The 22,421-nt window shown below is 38.1% G+C and overlaps 1 protein-coding gene across 3 annotated transcripts in view; it reads left to right on the forward strand.

The window, feature by feature from the left end:
- LOC118586837 (cytochrome P450 2C70-like) overlaps nt 1-22,120 on the forward strand; it is a 45,890-nt gene extending 23,770 nt beyond the window's left edge. For 2 of the 3 annotated variants that reach the window (XM_036192203.1, XM_036192213.1), the window contains exons 4-9: nt 397-557; nt 8,167-8,340; nt 9,204-9,345; nt 14,061-14,248; nt 18,645-18,790; nt 21,943-22,120. In XM_036192203.1, the coding sequence (XP_036048096.1) occupies nt 397-557; nt 8,167-8,340; nt 9,204-9,345; nt 14,061-14,248; nt 18,645-18,790; nt 21,943-22,120 (989 nt within the window). Of the gene's footprint in view, nt 1-396; nt 558-8,166; nt 8,341-9,203; nt 9,346-14,060; nt 14,249-18,644; nt 18,791-21,938 lie in introns of all 3 variants that reach the window. The other variant, XM_036192195.1, reaches the window with a different exon arrangement.
- The last annotated feature ends 301 nt before the right edge of the window (nt 22,121-22,421 follow it).

A 22,421-nucleotide genomic window follows, 5' to 3' on the forward strand; every position in this document is an offset into this window, starting at 1 on the left:
CACTGCTCTTTTTGAATATTTTGGACTTAATAAAACATATTATAAAAATTTTTAGAAGAAAAAAAATTGACTTAAAACTTGTTAAGATTTGTATACACACTATGAGGGACAGCCATAATTAGATTTAAATCAAACATATTTAAAAATATTTTTAAATCATCTATCTTTATGGTTTTCCTCTTCTGAATGAGGAGTTAAGGAGATTCTATAGACTACAAATTAGAAGGAGCTTATCAGATAGTTTATTTGGGGGACACAGAATAAAGAGTCTCTCAGGCCTATGGAGGTCACAGTGATGACTCCTCTCTAAGTATCTCACACTCCCAACTGTTTTAATTTGAAATTTTAAGGTCTGTATGAGGATTGGATATTAACTTCAAACTTCATTTGTTCTAGGATCTCCCTGTGACCCAGACTTCCTTCTGGCCTGTGTTCCCTGCAATGTGATCTCTGCTGTCATTTTCCAGCATCGTTTTGACTACAATGATGACACTTTCAAAGGCCTCATGAACAATTTTCATAGAAGTATTGAAATTTTAGCATCTGCTTGGATCCAGGTGAAGTTCAGTTTTATTTATATGTGGTGGTTTGAATAGGGGTGCCCCCTCCATAGACTCCTGTGTTTTAATGCTTTGTCCACCAACAGTGGCACTATTAGGAGGTGTGGCCTTTTTGGAGTAGGTGTGGCTTTGTTGGAGGAAATGTGTCACTAGGGTGTTGGCTTTGACTTCTCAGATGCTCAAGTCACTCTCTGGTTATCACTGTCTTCTCCTGCTGCCTGCTGATCCACATGTAGAACTCTTAACTTCTTCTCTAACACCATGTCCACCTGCATGCTGGCATGCTTCGCACCATGATGATAATGGACTACACCTGTGAAACTGTAAGCCAGCCCCAATTAATTGTTTTCCTTTATAAGAGGTGCTGTAGTCATGGTGTCTCTTCACAGCAATAGAAACCCAAACTAAGACATTGTATGTGAAAATATTATGTGACACAAGTCTATGCTTTTACTGTTTAAAAGCTAATACTCAGTTTATGACCTTTGTGCATCTGAAATCAGATTTTTGAAGGGCTGGAACTCTGAGAAAATGTGGGTAGTTTTCACTTTCAAAAAAGAGGCCATTTGAGTAAACTCTGGAATATGAAATGTCTTCTACAGGTGTTGAGGGGAGTAAGAAGCTGTGCACTGACTAGTGAATTCTTTTCTATAACTGTCATTTTTACTGGAGGATCTCTTTTTTCCTCTTTGACTCTTATGGTGATATTTTATTTGTACTGCAATGTGATTTTATTTGTATGTTAATAAAGTTGCCTTGGAGTCATAGCAAGCCATAGCAGAAGCGGGGGGGGGGGGGGGGTATGCCTTTAATCCCAGCACTTGGGAGGCAGAGCTAGGTGGATCTCTGTGTGTTCAATGATACAGCCAGCATGGCAACACATGCCTTTAATCTCAATACCAATCATAGAAGACTTGGAGGTCTGTATAGACAGGTAGTGATGAGGAGGTCATGTGGTTGGGTTTACAACCAATGAGAAGCAGAACAGAAAGTCTATGAAAAGAAAATACACACAAAAGTAGGTCTCTTGCTGAGAGAAGGACAGGAGTGGCAGTGAAGGATAAGATTTATAGCTCTTAACTATTGCTATGACCTTTTGGCTTTTAACTTTGCAATTGGCTTTGTGTTTCTTATTTAACAAGATGGTTACATCTACAGATTCCCTTCTTTCTTTTCACCCTTTCCTCCTTACATCCCTTACTATTTATTTGTTTTATGTTAGAATATACTTGCCCAAAACTGATTTTCACTTGTTAGGATATTTTTGTACTTTTTATTTTATTTAATTTAATTTTATATATCAGCCATGGGTTCTCCTGTCCTTCCCCCCTCATGACCCTGACCCTGCCTTCCCCACCACCACCCCCATTCCCATGTCCTCCAGGGAAAAGACTCCCCTGGGGATTCAGCTAAACCTGGTAAATACAGTGCAGTCGGTTCCAGTCCTCTCCTTCCAGGCTGAGCAAAGAGTCCCCACATAAGCCCCAGGTGCCAAACAGTCGGCTCATTCACTAAGGACAGGTCCCAGTCCCACGGCCTGGGTGCCTCCCAAACAGTTCAAGCTATTCAATTGTCTCACTTATCCAGAGGGCCTGATCCAGTTGGGGGCTCCAAAGCTTTTGGTTCATAGCTCATGTGTTTCCATTAGTTTGGCTATTTGTCCCTGTGCTTTTTCCAATCTTGGTCTCAACAATTCATACTCTTACAGTCCTTCCTCTTTCTTGAAAACTGGATTCCTGGAGCTCCACCAGGGGCCTGGCCATGGATCTCTGCATCCACTTCTATCAGTTATTGGATAAGAATTCCAGCACGACCATTAGGGTGCTTGGCCATCCGATCACCAGAGTAGGTCAGATTGTGCTCTCTCTTAACCAATGCCAGTACTCTACAGTGGAGACAACATTGTGGATTTCTGGGGACCTCCCTAGCACTTTGCTTCTTCCTATTCTCATGTGGTCTTCATTTATCATGGTCTGTTATTCCTTGGTCTTCCATTCTGTTCTTGATACAGCTGGGATATCCTGCTCCCCTAAGCTCTCTTTCCCTCGAACCTTGCCCTTCATTACTCCCACTGTTGTCCAGGTTGTTCATGTAGATCTCATCCATTTCTCTGACACTGGGCAATCCCTGTGTCTTTCCTAGGGTCCCGTTTTCTAGATAGCCTCCCTGGAGTTGTGTAGCAGTCTAGTCATCTTTGTTTTACATCATTGATAGACAGGATTAACATAGAAAAAATGGTGATCTTACCAAAAGCAATCTACAGATTCAATGCATTCTCATCAAATTACCAACACAATTCTTCACTGATCTGGAAAGAATAATACTCAACTTCATATGGAAAAACAAAAAAAAAACCAGGATAGCCAAAAGAATCCTGTACAATAAAACAACCTCTGGAGGCATCACAATCCCCAACTTCAAGCTCTACTATAGAGCTACTGTAATAAAGACAGCTTGGTACAGGCATAAAAACTGACATGTGAACCAATGGAATTGAATTGAAGACCATGACATTAACCTGCACACCTATGAACATATAATTCTTGACAAAGAAGCCAAAAATGTACAATGCAAAAAAGAAAGCATCTTCAACAAATGGTGCTGATATAACTGGATATCAATGTGTAGAAGGCTGCAAATAGATCCATATCTGTCACCGTGCACAAAACTTAAGTCCAAGTGGATCAAAGACCTCAACATAAATCCAGTTACTGTGAACCTGATAGAAGAGAAAGTAGGAAGTATTCTTGAAATGCATTGGCACTGGAGATCACTTCCTAAATATAAGACCAGTAGCACAGACACTGAGAGAAACAATCAATCAATGGGACCTCTAGAAACTGAGAAGCTTTTGTAGAGCAAAGACACGGTCAACAAGACAAAGCAACAACCTACAAAATGGGAAAAGGTCTTGATAACCCCACATCTGACAAAGGGCTGATATCCAGAATACATGAAGAACTCAAGAAATTAGACATCAAAATGCCCAACAGTCCAATTAAGAAATGGGCTATAGAACTAAACAGAGAATTCTCAACAAAGGAAGTTCAAGTGGCTGAAAGATTTTTAAGGAATTGCTCAACATCCCTAATTATCTGGGAAATGCAAATCTAAAGGACTCTGAGATACCACCTTACACCTGTCAGAATGGCTAAGATTAAAAGCACAGAAGACAGCTTATGCTGGAGAGGATGTCGAGAAAGGGGAACTCTGCTCCACTGCTGGTGGGAATGCAAGCTTGTACAGCTACTTTGGAAATCAATATGGTGCTTCCTTACAAAATTGGGAATCCATCTCCCCCAAGACCCAGCTGTAGCACTCTTGGGCATATACCCAAGGAATGCTCAATCATACCACAAGGGCATTTGCTCAGCTATGTTCATATCAGCTTTGTTTGTAATAGCCAGAACCTGGAAACAACCTAGATGCCCTTCAACTAAGAATGGATAAAGAAAATATGGTACATATACACAATGGAGTACTACTCAGCAGAGAAAAGCAATGACATCATGAAGTTTGCAGGCAAATGGATGGATCCAGAAAAAATCATCCTGAGTTAGGTAGCCCAGTCAGAAGGACAAACATGGTATGTACTCACTCATAGGAGGATATATAGCCCATTTCTTAATTGTAATGTTGGGCACTTTGATGTCAAATTTCTTGAGTTCTTTATATATCCTGGATATCAGCCCTCTGTCAGATGTGGGGTTGATCAAGACCTTTTCCCATTTTGTAGGCTGTTGCTTCGTCTTGTTGGCTGTGTCCTTTGTTCTAGAATAGCTTCTCAGTTTCTAGAGGTCCCATTGATTGATTGATTCTCTCAGTGTCTGTGCTACTGGTGTTATATTTAGGAAGTGATCTTCTATGCCAATGTGTTCAAGACTACTTCCTACTTTCTCTTCTATTAGGTTCAGAGTAACTGGATTTATGTTGAGGTCTTTGATCTACTTGTACTTAAGTTTGTACACAGTCACAGATATGGATCTATGTGATTTTTGTAACTATTTAGCCAAATACATCCTCACTTTAGTTCTCCATTTAAAGAGCACTATTAGCAATTCCTTGGCTCACATATTATCAAATAACCAATGGGAGATTTATATGTTGGTATGCTTAGTAACCTGCAATGTTTGTTTGTATTATTATTTTCTGTAGGTATCAATATATAGCCTGGGCTAACCTTGAACCTATGATCTATCTGATTCAGCATCCTGAGAAGCAAAAATTACAGATATGATCCCATTTATTATTAGCATTTTAAAAAAGATTTCATTTTAAATGATGTATCTACCTGAGAATATGTTCATGTGTGATTGCAGGGCCCCTTAATGTCTAGAAATATGTATTGAATTTCCTAGACATAGTTTTATAGGTAGTTATGAGCTGCATGACATGAGAGCTTTGAACTGAACTTGGGACCTCTGTAAGAGAAGCACATGCTCTTAACTGCTAAAACATCTCTCCATGTCCACTATTAGTTTACATTTTTTAGAGGCAACTAAATTGCTGAGTGTAGTGATATAGCTTTGGCTACATAGTAATGGTGAAGCCAACCTAGGATGCAGAGTGAAACTCTTTCAGAAACTATATTTCCAAACAGACAAACAAACAACAAGAATAAAACAACAAAGAAAACAGCAACCAATAATATGTGAAGATGGCTTGAATGGTTTTTGATTTCCTCTTGTTTACATAATTTCTAGATTATTTATTGCTCATTCTTATTTGTTATAATTCCTAACCAATTTGTGAACTATCAACTCCAGTTCATACTGAAAGGGGAAAGATAATATAAAGTAGAATATAAAGAAATGTATTGTAGCAGGAATCTTAAAGGTACTTATTAATAAAATCAAACCGGGGGCCATTTATTGGGGTGAATGATGGAAGATCAGAGAAGTAGAACAAGCCACAGCTACCTCACCTCACCAGTTCCTTAGCTGATCCTGGTTCCTCAGACTGAAAGCCTCTGAGTCCTTCTACAAATGAATCTCAGCTTAACTTCTGCTCAAAAACCAAAAAGCTTAACCAGCCAAATGCTTCTAGTTTCTGGTCTCATGCCTTATATATCTTTCTGTTTTCTGTCATCATTCCCTGGGATTAAAGGCTCACTTCTTGGAATTAAAAGTGTGTGTCATGATGCCTGGCTGTTTCCCATGTGGCCTTGAACTCACAGAGATCCAGAGGGATTTCTGCCTCTGGAATGCTAGGATTAAAGTGGTCAGTGCCACCATTTTCTAGCCTCTGTATCTAGTGGCTGTTCTATTCTTTGACCCCAGATAAGTTTATTAGAGTGCACAATATTTTGGGGAACACAATACCACCACAATGTATTATCAGTAGGCTTTAGTTTTATCAAAGTATTTGTTTTGGAAAACAACAAAAACAACCCTTTTATGATTTTGCTGAATATTTGGGGATAAAGCTTCAGGCTACATAATTCATTTCTTACTATGGTACATTGTCAGAAAATGTTTTGAACCTATGCTGTACAACCATGAAGAACAAATGTTTCTATATATTATAAAGGCAATATGTGTTCCACAAAACAAGGGCCATTGAGGTCAAATAGTTTACTCCTTTCAGTATTGGAGCAACAATTTGAACCTAAACAATATGAAACATATTACCCAAAGCAGCTCTGGCTTGCTTTTATTTATCAAAATAATATAATCAATATTTTACTCTCATTTATAGTAAGATGGCAGTTGAGTATAGAATGTCCCTTCCTCACACTTTTCCCATATTAAAAAATTATAGATTTTAAACATCTATCAAGTGGGAGTATTTAAAAAGGTACATATATATATAATGTAACATATCATTTTCCTCTTCCCTTTCTTCCCTCCAAACCTTACCATATATTTATTCCCTCCTGCTCTCATTCAAATTTAAGGTATCTTTTTAAGTGTGTGTGTGTGTGTGTGTGTATGTGTGTGTGTGTGTGTATGTGTGTGTGTGTATGTATGTATGTATATATATATATATATATGTGTGTGTGTGTGTGTGTGTGTATGTATGAATGTATGAATATAATTTTTATGACAACAGTAGGAAAAGGCAAATTCATTAATAATGACTTCAAGCTTTTCACATTATCACCAGAAAATTAATGAACCTTTTGACCCCTTTATTTTTTTTCATACTTACCTTTTAGAGCTTTATTGGGAGAGAGGGAAAGAGAGAGAGAGAGAGAGAGAGAGAGAGAGAGAGAGAGAGAGAGAGAGAGAAGAGAGGAGAGACGGAAGTAGAGAAAGCAGAAAAAGGCCCTGTTGACCCCTTTATAAAAATGAAAGATTTAGCATTCATTTATACTGTTGTCCTGACAGTCATCTAATTCTATTACAATGAACACAGCACTGGAATACTTTCTGAGAGGGAATGAATGAAGGGTATGATCATTTGCTGGGTAAGCACCATGTGACTGAGAAGTCCACCATCATAGCTTATCTGGTGCAGATACAAAGGTCTCCTTAAAAGTGTCCTTGCTCTTGGTTGGCTTCACCACTTTAGCCTTTGGGGTGGGAAAGAATCTGAGGGGCTCCTGTAGGACTGGATGGAAATGGACCTGAAATGCCAGACTGAGCTTCTGATGCATTGTTTATTAATTGCTGAAAATGTTGGATCCCTGATGACTTAGTTAGTAATTTAAATTAAAAATAATAGCTGTGGTAGTAGTGGTGCATGCCTTTAATCCCAGCATTTGGGAGGCAGAGGCAGGCATCTGTCTGTGAGTTCGAGGCAAGCCTGGTCTATAGAGCTAGATGTAGGACAGGAATCGAAACTACACAGAGAAACACTGTCTTAAAAATCCCCACAAAAAATTACATTATTTTCTTCTGTTTCTTCCCTCTAACTTCTCCCATGTCCCAACCACATTTCTCTTTCTCAAATTCATAGCCTCTTTAAAAAAGCATATATAAGTATATGTGTGTGTGTGTGTGTGTGTGTGTGTGTGTGTGTGTGTGTGTACATATATATAAGAACATATACATGCATACATATATAAGTCTCATGTCGATATATAAATAACAACTGCTGAGCAGGTCTGTTTCGTATTGCTTATATGGGTATAACTTCAGGCTGACCACTTGGTGTTAGGTAACCAGTTAGAAGTCGTCCTCCAAGAAGACTTATTCTCCCTCTCCCAGAAATCCTCACTTGAGTTGAGTGGAACCTCATGAGATTTCCCCCTTCCCCTTCATCATGTCTGTTGGTGTTGTAATTTTTAGGTGACTGGAGAAATATTCCCTGGACAAATTGGGATAAAGACTGCTTTTATACCTGCTCTCACTAATTTGCTGTCTGAGAAATTTTGACTAGTCATTCTGTATGTTAGTGTTCTCAGTAGGACAGAGGGGACAGTGGGATTATCCCACACAATCTTTGGAAGTCTGCTATCAGGAAATGAATGTGATCAGAAGTTGCTTCACAAGCTGTGCACATGGCAGCTCTGATCATTTGATCATGCTGTGCCTGCTCCTCCAAATGGCAGGCAGATAGAAGCACAGGAGGCACGTGAAACTCACCCTTATGAGTGTTGGACAGAGAACTATGTCCTGGAAGGGGTGCTATTTGTACTAATGCAAGCTTGTTTCTCTTCCAGCTGTGCAGTGCATTCCCTGTTTTATACTGTCTCCCAGGAAGCCATAACGAATTCTTTAAAATTAGTACTGAAATAAAAGAGTTCATCTTGAAGGAAATAAAAAGGCATCAAGAAACTCTGAATCTCAGTAGCCCTCAGGACTTTATTGACTGCTTCCTGATTAAAATAGAAAAGGTACAAGGGATGTTAACTGGATACCTCACATTTATGGGAGTTCTGATTGAGCTTTCTTCTTGGTGAAATTGGAATGTTCAACCTAATGCTCCTTCTAACAGTAGTCATTGATTTTCATACCAATTATTAGGTAAATCATATAGAATATTTAGAGATCCTTAAGATTCTCAATTTATTTGGAATTAGAAATTCAATATTTTCTATGTTTAAAGTTAGTTCTTTACTAATGCAAACATATCAAGAGTCATGAGGACATGTCATTGTATGTAAATGGACCTCCATGAACAGCAGATGTAACTTTAAGGAGACTCTCAGAAGCCTTTGCAATTCATCTTAGCCTTGAGGAAACCCCAGTTTAGATTAACAGGAAGAGAATATAGAGGATGGTAATTGTAGTCTTCTACTTAGCTATTTTTGAGAAGGTGACATTGGTTTGAATTATGGTGGTGGATTTAATAGCAGTGGAGTTTTGTATGTGTGTAGTCCTGGAGACTTTAAATGTAATGAAGATTCAATGGGGGTTGCAACTGATGTTATCACAAACTGACTTGATATGCATGAAAAGATCACAGAGGAACTTACTTCTATCCAGTGAGTGAAAAGTGAGGAAAAACAATAACAACAATAACAACAATAACAAAGCCCTTAGAATGTTGTAACTCCAATTGTGTATTAACTGTGTGAAGAAATCCTAATGCTCACTCTAGCATCTACTTTTATCTTCAGATAGAACATTCTTTAATGTCTAGCTTACTCATACAAATGTTGTGTCATATTGAATTATTACCTGTAAACCTTTAAAACAAACAATGAAACAAAATAACAAAAAACCCCAACTAATTCCTCTCACTTATCATTATTAGGAAAAACACAATAAAAATTCTGAATTTACCATGGAAAACCTAGTCATCACCATATTTGATCTATTTTCTGCGGGAACAGAGACAACGAGTACCACAATGAAATATGGGCTTTTGTTCCTGCTGAAGCACCCAGAGGTCACAGGTATGGTCATAGATGGGCAGATGAATGTCCAGGTAGAAATAAGCAGATGGCACTAGAAACTGTCTCACTCTTTCCTAGAATAGACTCTGTACTAGCAACATTTGCATGATTACTACTCACTAGATGAATCCAATTCATGCCAGATCAGAGGAAAGAAAGAATGAAATATATAAGCCACAGCTGAGAATGAAAGGGCAGTGGTCACTGTTCTCCCTGCTGTAAATTGGAATCCTTGATTTGGGTTATGGCAAAATCATAACAGTTTTCCAAATAGACTTAGCCTCCCTTCTCATATTTTTTCATATATATTAATACATACTAATTTCTTTTCCAGAAAGTATATGTAATTTAAACTTCAACATATATTAATAATAGTCAATGATGTGTTTCATTACAAAAGTTTTATACATATATAATTATTTTCATAATATCCCCATTATTTTCTCTTTTCCCCATCCCTCCCAAAAAACATCATCCTCTTTACAACTTGTCCCATTTTACTTTCAAGTCGTTTTTAATTTTTGATAAAGCAATATTTTAATTAGGTTTATTTATAGGATCATTGGTGAGGGCTTTTTTACTGAATTATCAGCAATTTACCAGTGGATACATTACTCAAGAAAATTTCGCTTTACATCTCAGGAAATATTAACACCCTACAGATCCTTAATAAGGTTTTAGGCATAATGATCCCCTCCCCTCTCAATGAGGGAAGATTGATGGGACCAGTCTTGTGCAGATGATTGTGGGTAATTTTAGCTCCTGAGAGGTAAAGAGAACAACGGCCATGTCACAGCTGGTACACCATTCTCCACACTCTACATCTTTCTCCCATCTTACATTCTTTCTCTCTCCTACTGTCAGATGCTTTCTGAATCCTACAAAAAAATGATACAGATACCCCATTTATAGCTGAGCATTCAATTGTCTCTCATGTTTTCTGACTTGTCCTTTAAATAACTATAAACCATTACAACAAGAAGTTTCTCTGACCAAAGTTTGGAGTAGCACCAATCTACAGATACGAACATAAATCTTTAGAGGCAATTGAAGGGCACATCATATCCATTTTGCAAAACAACAGTAACAGCTTTCCCTCAAAGGCCTGTAAGATTGTCAACCACAGGTATTTGACCAGCTTTGCAGCAACAGACATCAATGTTCCTTTGGAGAGTGACTTAAATCTAATCATTTTAGTTTATTAAGAGAACACTGTAAAACAGTGAAGCTGGTGAGAGTACCCAAAGCTGGTGATCAGCCTTATCAACCCACAAAGGGCCCCTGGGGTCATTGCTCTGTCTCTGGAAGTGGAATTCATCTTTCTGAGCCTGGATATTCTTACTCAGTATATTTTCTAGTTCTATCCACTACCCTAAAAATGTTATAGTTATATTTTATCCTGAACTGAATAAAATACCTCTGTGTATATATGTAACATCTTATTGATTTATCAATTAATGGGCATCTAGGCTGACTCCATTTCCAAGCTAGTGTGAATAGAACAGCAATGAACAAAGATAATCAAGTATCTCTGTAGTAAAATATTGAGTCTTTTGGGAAAATATCTAAGAGTGGTATGTCTGGGTCCTTAGTAATGCAATTTTAGAAATATCCCCACTGATTTCCACAATTCCTGGACTAGTTTGCACTCCCACCACCACCAAATAATGGTTGGTTCTTGACCACACCTTGAACACATTTAGTGTTAGATATCTTGATGGTAGTAGCCATTCTCAATGGAGTGAGATGAAATCTCAAAGGAGTTTTAATTTGTATTTCCTTGATGGTTAATGATGTTGAATACTTTAAAATTTTTTTACAAGCTTCTTATGTTTCATTTGTTTAAGAACTATAGCCCATATTTTGATTGGGTTGTTTTTTTACTTACTGTATATTGTATATATCAATCCAGTGTCAGAATGTCCTGAAAATGATTTTCTCCTGTCTTGTCAGACACCTCTTTATTTGATTGACCATTCCCTTTGCTGTAAAGAGGCTTTTTAATTTAATGAGCTCATTATCAATTGCTGAGTTTATTTCATGAGCAACTGGGGTCCTATTTTTAAGTGCTTTGTTTCTTCACTGTAACCTTACCTATTGCAGTCTGAAAGACCATCTTCCAGGCTGCTCCAGGGTTAGTAAAGAAAATGCCACAGAGAAGCAAGGGCTTCAGAAACGTTCTCTATCTGAGGGACTTAGGAAAAATATCATTCGCAACTGATGGTAACTTTTTATTATCTCATTTCTTTTCACATCTTGGCTTCTCTGTCTATTTTCTCATGTGGCTCTGGCTCCTCTTTGTCTCAACAGCTATGTATGTTCAACAGAAACATTCAGGCAATATAAAATTTATCTTTGGGGATCACATTACATTTCTTAAGTAAATGATAAGACACCATGACTACATAAACATTTTGAACTAACTCCCAACCATTAGAGAGCAGCTGGTGAGCACTGAATCTTCAGGCAAGGAGCCCATAAATCTTTCAATTAAGGCTTAAGCCACCATTCCAGAGAAAATGTTTGTCTTTTATCTTAAGTCTGTATTCTTCAGGATACTATGCAATATGTTTAAATCTTAGAATGCACTTTTTGTCCTGTATGTAACTTTTAATTATCTAAGAACATCTGCAGTCCTCATTAGGTTATTTTCTGTAGCCTGGCTAGTCAGAATACATTTTCACAAATTGAGGTCAGGAATGGGTGCAAGGACTTAATCATTAGCCAACAATAGAAATTGGGCTTTTTTTTTTTTTTGTATTAATGACCTAGCCAGATATCTCAGTATGTCCTTGTGAACTAAACTGCTATTTCTGGGAATGTATATCTTAAAATCCATTAGCAAAGCTCCTGGTATTAATCTAAAGTTCTTTGAAGTTTTGTTTCACCTATTGATGTACAAGAAACTTGTAATTGCAATTTTCAGCATAAATATTAAAGGAATTTGAACAAGTCTGCACTCATATGTTTTCCTAAATCATAAATCTAAATTGTGTCTAAAGCACCTTCTTATTGGAACTCAATAGACCCTGACTGTGTCAAAACAATAAACAGCAATTTCCTGACAATCCATAAAGATAAATTCCCACAGATTGAGATGTAATCATGAGATAGATATATTACAGTACAGGTAGTGGGAAGATTCCACAGCTATTTTTGTACGTGTGAAATTACAGACAGAAGCAAAGAGTGTTCAGTCAGTGGCTCTTAAGCCTTGCTTGAATGAGGTTCCCCTTGCTTGAATTATTCACCTGCTGGGTTGATGCTTGAATGTAAATTGCCATGTGCTATATTGTGCCATGGCTCATGACACTTGCCCAACATTCTTTTCCTCCTTCACGCCCCTGTGTTCTTTTTATCTGTGTTTCATCCTTCCTTATCGTCTAATACTACCCTGGTTTGGTCTTCACACTTACAACTGTTTACACAATACGTACAGACATAATGAGTTTGGATCCACAAACGAGGAAGAACATGCAGTTCTCCTTTCTGAGTTTGGTTCACCTCAGGATTATGTTCTTCTTATCCATTCCTTTTACTGAACAATTTCATGTTGTAGTTTTGCTTCACAGCTGAAAACTCTTCTCTTCTCTATATGTATTACATTTTCATCATCCATTCATCCATTGATGAACATCTAGGTTAGCTCCATTTCTTTGCTACTAAAAAATAAGGATCTATACATATGTCTGTGGAAGCACAGAGTTCTTGGGTATTTATAAATGTGTATGTGGTAGCATACAGAGTTCTTGGGAATATGTTCAGGAGAAGTATGGTAAGGTCATATGGTAGATATATTTTCATCTTACAGAGGAACCTCCTAATCATTTCCATAATGGCTGCACTAATTTGCACTCATATCAGCAGATATAAAGGTCCCTTTCCCTATATCCACAGCAACATTTGCTGTCAGATTCCTTAAGGATAGCCACTCTGACTGGGTTGACTAGTATCTCAACGTATTTTAATTTGCATTTTCCTGCTGATTAGGGATGTTGAACACTTAAAAAATATTTTTGAGCTAGTTGTGTTCCTTCTTATAAGAACTGGTATTCATCTGCCCACTTGCAGATTGGCAGAATTTTTTTGCTTATTCTTTAAAGTTTTTTGGTAGTTTTTGAATATTAGTGCCCTGTTTGAAAAATAGCTGGCTGTTAGTTTCTTTTGCTATGCAGAAACTTGTTATTTCATGTGCTCCTAAGAGTCTTGTTGATTCTTGGGTCCAGTACCCTGTTATCAAAGCACTGTTCAGAAAGTTTGGGCCTACACTTTCTATTTTAAAAAATATATATCTGTATTTATGTATTATGTATACAGTGTTCTGCCTGCATGTATGCATGAATGCCAGAAGATGGCACTCAATATGAGGATAGATGGTTTTGAGCCACCATGTAGTTGCTGGGAATTGAACTCAGGACATCTGGAAGAGCACCCAGTGCTCTTAATGTCTGACTCATATCTCCAGCCCCAACAACTACTTCTTGAAGTGTATTTTTGATGATTTCCTTAGAAGTCTCATCATCTCAGGTTTTAATTAAAGGCTTTGATCTAGTTTGATTAATTTCGCATAGAGAGAAAAGCATAAACATAATTCATTCTTCTGCAAATGGATGTCCAGTTTTAACAGCACTGTATAGTGAATAGGCATCTTCTTTTCCCCATTACAAAAATAATTCTTTTCCGTTTTATAAAAATTATGATTTCTGCCCTGGAAGCTAAAATTCGGGAAGAAATTGAACAAGTGATTGGCAGACACCGGAGCCCCTGCATGCAGGACAAGAACCACATGCCCTACACAAATGCTGTGCTCCATGAGATTCAGAGATGCATTGATCTTGTACCCATTCCCTTGCCTCGTGAAACAACACAGGATGTGGAGTTCAGAGGATACCACATTCCCAAGGTGAGATACATTTTATCTATTACCTCACTAGGCATCTTTGCCTGTCAACAATCAATTAATATTATTGTAGGTGGCTTGACCATTCACAGGCATACCAGAATCAAACCTCGAACATCTCACCCTCTCACTTTATGCTCCTTTGCCTGTCATCTGTTGATACAGTTTTCTAAATGTCACAGACTTGGGTTCTCACAAACTTTTCAGTATGTTGATATGTTCACACACTTCCTGTCTGTTAATGCAATCTGCTGTCAACATCCTTGCTTTCCAGTGTGTTTTAATACTCTTGCCAATTAGCCACAACTGTATATTTCCATTTTCATATTTTGTTTCACTTAAGAGAGATCAATCTAACAGTGGATTTCATCTTCCTTGCTTTCAATGAACTCATCAATGTATCTTAGTAAGTTGGTGTATTGTCAACCATGTTGATATTACATACATACATACACACACACACACACACACACACACACACACACACACACACACACATATATATATATATATATGTAATTTTGAAACTTGAGTGTATTCTGGATCCAAAAATAATATTCCATCTCTAGGCTCCTGAACACTAGAGTTTGCAGGCTTGTGCCACCATTTCCTACTTAGTTTTAATTAACACTTATTTTATTGCTTTTAGTAAATACAACCACTATATTCAATTAACTCACAAGTTAAAAACATCACACAGCTGGTTTAAATAAGCCACTCAAACAGCTGCCCAATCCTTAAATTTGCTAGGTAAGCACTTTTTCCACTGAAACAATACCCTGGCCTTTATATTATTAATATTACTGAATATTGATTAATATTTGTTGAAATTTGATTTTGCTGGAGGCAATGACAGAGCTTATCTATGTCTGAAAATGTCTGATTCAGTAGGGGTCACAAGAAATGTTTTGAGTAATTAACCATACATTTATCATTTGTCTAAACATCCCTAATTCATAAAAGTCTCCAAAGATGTTCTTGATCTCACCCAGAAAGTTTAGGGTTCTCATACTATGGCCTTTCTGCTTCTGGGATGTACTCCCTTCCCTTTTGGCTTCTGTGTGGGCCTTACAAGGGAAGCTTGACACTGGTTGCTTAAGCAGTGAGACTAATGCTCTAAAGCCAAGATATAGTCATTTAATCCTTTCCTCTTGGAAAAAGCCACCTGTATAATACCACAATCATGGAAACACCACTTTGTATTATTTTCCTTTTACGAGAAACTTCTATGTTCCAGAATATCCACAGTTTTGTCAATGTTCCATTCTAAGAACATATGTGTATACTGGAGACCTTCATGTAGAGTGCTGGCACTCAGTTTATATACCTCTATGCTCACAAATGTCTTTATGTTTTGTATTCCCATGCTTTTCCTTTCATGTAGTTAATCCTCAAATCTGCTTTTCTTAGTTCTAGAATTTAAGTCTTTGGACTTTCCATTTATTAATATTCAATATTTTATAGTACTTGGTTATATTAATGACAAACTTCTTCACTTACAAATGCAGTGGCTCTATGTTCTTTACAACTGTTCCTACAAGAACTTAGGTACATTTGTAACAGCTATATTTAGTAGTCTGTATGATCACTCTAAAGCAATACAATCATACAGCCTGTTGTCATTGACTGATAGTTTTTTCTCCATTAAAGCTGCATTTCCTTCTTTTCCATGCCTACTAATTGTTTTCTTTGATGCTTTGTTAAGCATTTTGAATGTTGTTTTAGGGCAGTTTGTTATACTGTCTTCCTGTAAGGATGTTGGTTGGTATTTTCACAGGAAGTTAAACTACTTGCAGATGGTTCTCTTTGTGTTAGTCTCAGCGCTATTCTTGCCATTGTGGTTTAGCCATTTTCACAGGAATTAACTCAGGTTGGGTTTCTCTGTCAAGTGGTTTTGGGGGCAATTTGAGAGTTACCATATAATATCCAGTAGTCTGTTCATATTCACTTTGCCCTGGACATATTGGGACCTCAGCTTCTCCTTTCTTGGGGTATTGCTCAACAATAGTGTATGGATCTCAGCTCTCACCCTCTGAGCTGTGGTGCTATTATAGTGCCATAGGATTCCCTCCTTCATGTAAGCCATCAATCCCCCAGCCAGAGCCTTACAGAAGAGATGCTACTATGCTTTTCAAGATCCACTGTCCTTTCAAGTCCCTCCTTCTCTCTGTACCCTCTTTACTGTAGGTGCTGTTAGGTTAGAAACACTCTAGGTGCAGCCTCCTCAATCCCAGAAATCAGGATATGTTCCTCTGAAACTCTCTCCAGAAAGAGAGTTGGTAAGTAAAGGCTGATGTGGCCTTGATTCATCTGCCTTTTGTAACATCAAGCAGCCAAGCCCTGGTTTACAGCCAAAGTGACCCTGAATTGTGGCCTTATTTTTTATGTAGTGCCTCCAAATAACACATTCCCTGTACCCTAAGCTATGATACATCATGCCAGAGCACCCACTCCCTCTCTAAATGGATACAGGAGAGATGTCAAATTTGAAAGCACTTTACCTTCATGGACCTATCATAGCTGTCTATGTCTATGATGCTATAATTCTCATAATGCTCTTAGCATGTGGAAATTCCAGTATATAACCTCTAATACCTAAGATAAAAAAGCATTTTATATATTGTTACTGTATAGCAGCACTGATCTGATACAAGTGTGATAATTTTTTGTGTGATTAAAATGAACCACTGAAATGCTGACCTCTAGATGGTTACAGAGTTTAAGGCTAAGACAGGCTAAGACTCCATTGATTCCGAGAACTAAACTCAAATTCATTGTATTCATCTATAATTCTACTACTCTCAGCAAAAACATAATCTTGAATTTGGAAGTGCTTTCCTCCTTCCATCAGAATCGTACAATTTGCTTGTGGAGGAACACAGTCAGAGAGGAGGTCCTTTTCAGCTGCTCACATGATGGAAGACAGAAGGTTTTTGAAGAAATTGGTAATGTGGTTTTGAAAAATGACTCACCTTTTATTCTGAAGTCAATGAGATAAATTGTCATTTTGATTAGAATAGATTTTTTTCATACACTGAATTCTGATTGCACTTTTTCTCTCTCATCAGAAAACAAACGGGCAACTAAAAACCAAACAAAACAACAAAAATAGATAACAAACAAAACAAACAAAACACCCACTACCAACAAAAACAAACCAGAATAGAACAAAACAAACAAAAGAAAAGGAGACAAAGAAAAAGCACAGGAAATACACAGATGCAGAGGCACACATTTGCAACCAGAGAAGTTACATAAAAACACAAAGCAGAAGCCATAATATATAAACAAAAGACATGTAAGTTTAAAAAATGCCAAGAGAATAAATTATTAATGAAATAATGCTCCAAAAATACCATTGAGTCAGTTTTCTGTTGGCTATTTACTATTGTGCACATTGCCAGCTATAAACTGTGGTTGGCTTCCCCAATGAGACATTTGGGGAAAACTAATTTTTACTATGTGAGTGGTTATTAATTTGAGATAGTTTCTGGTTTAAGGATGGGGGCATATGTCAACTTCCCTTCTCAGAGTTTGTACTATATATGCCTTAGACCGTTGATGGTTCTGTGCAGCAGTCAGTCTTGGTTAGTTTGCAAACATGCCAGTACTGTTGTGTCTAGAAGTCCTTGTTTCCTTGGTATCCTCATTCCCAACTGGCTCTTGCAACCTTTGAACCTCCTCTTCTACCAAGTCAAATATAATTTTCAATGGCAATACACTGTGAGATGACACTGATGAGTATCATCAAGACTGATGCACTCAAGGAACCTTCTTCAATTCTGCAAGCTGCTGACAGCAGACCAAAAATTAGTGAAGGTGGCTGTGAAGACAATGCACAGAGACCTGGAAAAAGAATTATAGTATATAAGACCATTAGGTCTTGTAGCTGAAAGTTTTTCTGTGTTCTGCCTGGATCTGCAGCTGCTGAGACCCAAGTAAACACACAGAAGGCTTATATTAATTAAAACTGCTCGGCCATTAGGTCAGGCCTACAACTGACTAGCTCTTACACTTAAATTCAGCCCATTTTTGTTCATCTATATGTTGCCACATGCTCTGTGTCTTAACCTGTGTGCCATTACATGCTGCTCCCTGGACAGCAGGTTGGCATCTCCTGACTCAGCCTTTCTCTTCCCAGAATTATCCATGTCTGCTTATCCCACCTATACTTTCGGACTGGCTACTGGCCAATCAGCATTTTATTAAACCAATATACAAAAGCATTATCCTACAGCAAGGCCTGGTATTGACATATTCTTTAACATGGAACAAATGCCTTCATTTTTGTGCCTTAATCTGCTCATCTACACAACAAAGAGATCAAATGAGAGATGTTGGAACTTTTCTTAGGTTTACAACTTTCATCATAAATGACTTTGGTTCTCTTTCTTTCAAGGGTACAAGAGTAATGATATGTCTGACTTCTGTCCTGAATGATGACAAAGAATTTCCCCACCCAGAGAAGTTTGACCCTGGCCATTTTCTGGATGAGAGAGGCAACTTCAAGAAGAGTGACTACTTCATGGCTTTCTCAGCAGGCAAGCAAGCTTTGTTTCTAAGTGTTTTAGAGTCCAGGAGAGGTGATAAGAGCTGTGCATGGGTGGTATAAATAGCTATCTCCATGAGGCCAGAGGCAGCAACCCCAAGGTGAAGGGTGATTCTCATCAGATTAGAGGCTTCACCCACTGATTCTGATTCCAGTCCTAGAGTTGTGCTTCTCAGGAACTCTTTCTAAAAGAAATACTATTCTTCTGAGTCCTTTCTCTCCATACAGAGGCCCCAGGCAACTGTAAACCCAAAGAACATAGAGTGTCTGCCTCATTGATCTATTACGTAAAGAGACACCATGACTATGGCAACTTGTATAAAGGAAAGCATTTCATTGGAGCTGGCTTATAGTTTCAGAGCTTTAGTTGATTATTCTGATGATAGCGAGCATGGTAAAACATAAGCAGACATGATGCTAGAGAGGTATTTGGAAATTCTATATCTGGATTGGCGGGCATCAAGAAGAGAGAGACACTGGTATTGGTTTGAGCATTTGAAACCCCAAAGTCTACCCCCAGTGGCACACTTCCTCCAGTAATGCCACACAACTCCAACAAGACTACACATCCTAATGCTTGTCAAGTAGTGCCACTTCTTAATGATCAAGAATTCAAATATATGAGTCTATAACAGCCATTCCACATCCAAAGCACCACATTCTACTCCCTGGCCCCTGTAAGCTTGTAGCCATATCCTAATGCAAAAATGTATTCAGTGCAACTTCAAAAGTCCCCATAGTTATCACAGTTTCATCACTGTTTAAAACTCCAAAGTTCAAAGTCTATTGGAGACTCATAGCAATCTCTTAACTGTAATCACTCCTGTAAAATCAAAATAAAATAGCGCATCACATACTTCCAACATATAATGGCACAGGATACCCATTAACCATTCTAAAAGAGAGCAAAGTGATCATAGTAAGGAAATACTGGACCAAAGCAAGACCAAACACCATCCAAACTCCAAACACTGAATCTCCATGTCTGACGTCAAAGAGCTCTTCAGATCCCCAGATCTCTTTTCTCCTTTGTCCGACTGCAACATACTTTTCTTTCTTGTGATGGTTGCACACCCTGTTAGCAGTTTTCCCTGGCAGGTATCCTGTTGGGGTCCTGCCCTGACCTATCAAAGGGTCCTTGAAGTAGGGAGTCAGGAATTAAGAAATGCTAGATAGGAAAAGATATAGACATAAACGGAGACAATGATAGAGACATAAGATAGCTTAGGGAGTGCTCTGGGTCAATACCCAGTTGCCTCAAGTTTATCCCTTATGGAATTTTTATACACTAGCAAGGTGTGATGCAAGAGACCTCCCCCTTTCAAGATCAAAGTACAAAGTACAAACAAGTATAGACCCTTTATTAATTCTTTAAACACCTGGCAGCCATGCCTAAAGTCAAAGCACCTGATAATTAGGCCCTGAAGCATAAGGCAACTGGTAAGCATGCCTTTGGCCAAAATATCCCATTATGCAGTCTTGGAGAGCAACATAAACTCTGACTCTCTGACCTTGAGTCTAAATAGAAACAAACCACAAGTTGGAATCTTTGTGAGCTCCACAGCATCCCATGATTAGGGCATTTTCAATGTCTTTGGATTGGCATTGAAATCCATGATTCATTTTTAGCTTCACACACTGACTTCTCTGCACCTCTATGAAAGGACCCCATGCTGCACACCTTGACTCGCCTGCTTTCCTTAGCTGTGGAGGGGTATTCCACAACCTCTTTCTTATATCCTGGACTCTAAAACCAGAACCAGTGGCTGGAAGCAGCTAAGTTCTGGTTGCTGGGGTTGGAATGTCGCCCCCTTGTTCAAATACGTTTTAACCATCTTCCTGTTTTTTGTGGTTTCCTTCACTTTCCAAGCTTCATTGATGGGGGAATGTCTTTCTGTTCACTGCAAATGTGTGTTGCTCTGATTGGTTGATAAATAAAGCTGTTTGGCCTATGGCAAGGCAGCTTAGAGGCAGACAGGAAATTCAAAGGGAGAGACAGGAAGAAGCCTAGGAGGGATGCCATTGAGCTGCCCAAGGAGCAACATGTAATGGAACACAGGTAAAGCCACAGAACATGTGACAATACATAGATTAATAGTTAAGGGCTAGTTTAAGATACAAAAGCTAGCTAGCAAAAGGCTTGAGCCATGGCCATGCAGTTATAATTAATATAAGCCTCTGTGTGTATACTTGGTTCTGAGCAGTGGTGGGACTGGCGGGTGAGAGAGAATTGTTCCTACTGCTGGCCAGCAGGGACACAGGAAAACTTCAACTACACTTTGCTATCCTGGAATCAGCTTTGTAGACCAGGTTGGCCACAAAATCAGAGATATTCCTGCCTCTGCCTCCTGAGTGCGGGAATAAAGGCATGACTCACCATTCTCAGGTGTAAGCTTTTCCTCAATTCCTTTTTAGAAACTGTATGCTTTGCAGGGTGGTATCTTGCCCTGAGGAATTTGGAAAGTGTATGGAAGAATAAGTGTGACTAGAATTTATTATGTACATGTATGAAATTATCAATTAATAAATTAATGTCAAAATATAAAAATACTCAGATTAAACACATCTACATTTAAGCAACACAAAATGGACTCAGTAGGTTCTCTCTATATATTCATAGTACACATACATGCATATATTTAACAAGAACAATCAACCAGACATGGTGGCATATGCCTTTATTCCCAGCACTCAGGTGGAAGAGGCAAGTGGATCTCTGTGACTCAAGGTCAGCCTGGTCTACACAGAAAGTTCCAGCATAGCCAGGGCTACATAGATAAATTCTGTCTTGGGAAAAAAAAAAGAATAATTAAATTAGTCACCATTTTAAGAGTGAGAAAGGTGGGGCACAGAAGCACTAGAAGTCGGGAAATGGAGGGATAAAAATGATCCAAATACTTTGCTCATTTATGAAATAAAAAAATATTAAAATAAGAAAAAACCCAAAAAGGATTTGAAAAATGTAAATAAAAGAAATTTGTCCTGAGGAATGGAAGGACAGGAAAGAAATCAAGACAGTGCAAAAATGCAGTCAGTTGTTTGGCCGTTATTCTGGATTAATTAGTCATTCACTAGCATCTATTCTATGTGTGTTAATTCAGAATCAGAATTAAATGACTTATCAGTTGCCACTTCTTTTTTTAGGAAGAAGAGCTTGTATTGGAGAAGGTCTGGCCTTCATGGAATTGTTTTTAACCCTTACCAGCATTTTACAGCATTTTACTCTAAAACCTCTGGTCAATCCAGAGGATATTGATACCACCCCAGTTCAAAATGGCCTGTTGTCTTTGCCTCCATCCTATGAGCTCTGTTTTATTCCAGTCTGAAGTTGGGTAGTCTTTCTTATAGATGACTGAGACCCTGCTTCTATGTGTGAGCAAACAGGTCTTTCCTGTCCTATATGCCTGTACCTTGCAATCTTTCTTAATGGCAGAGCTGCTACCTCTGAACTATACTAAAATTTTTTCAATTTGTAGGAACCAGTTCCAATTTTCAGATATTAAAAACCCTCACTGATTCAGCACTAATGAAATTTTATTTTGTTGCAGTGTTTGTCAGATCATTACATTTTCATTTGGGTGCAGAGTAAATGGACAATACATGTCTTGTTTTAGTAAAAATTAGCGA

The sequence above is a fragment of the Onychomys torridus genome, chromosome 1 (assembly GCF_903995425.1).
Source record: "Onychomys torridus chromosome 1, mOncTor1.1, whole genome shotgun sequence".
NCBI classification, from domain to species: Eukaryota; Metazoa; Chordata; class Mammalia; order Rodentia; family Cricetidae; genus Onychomys; species Onychomys torridus.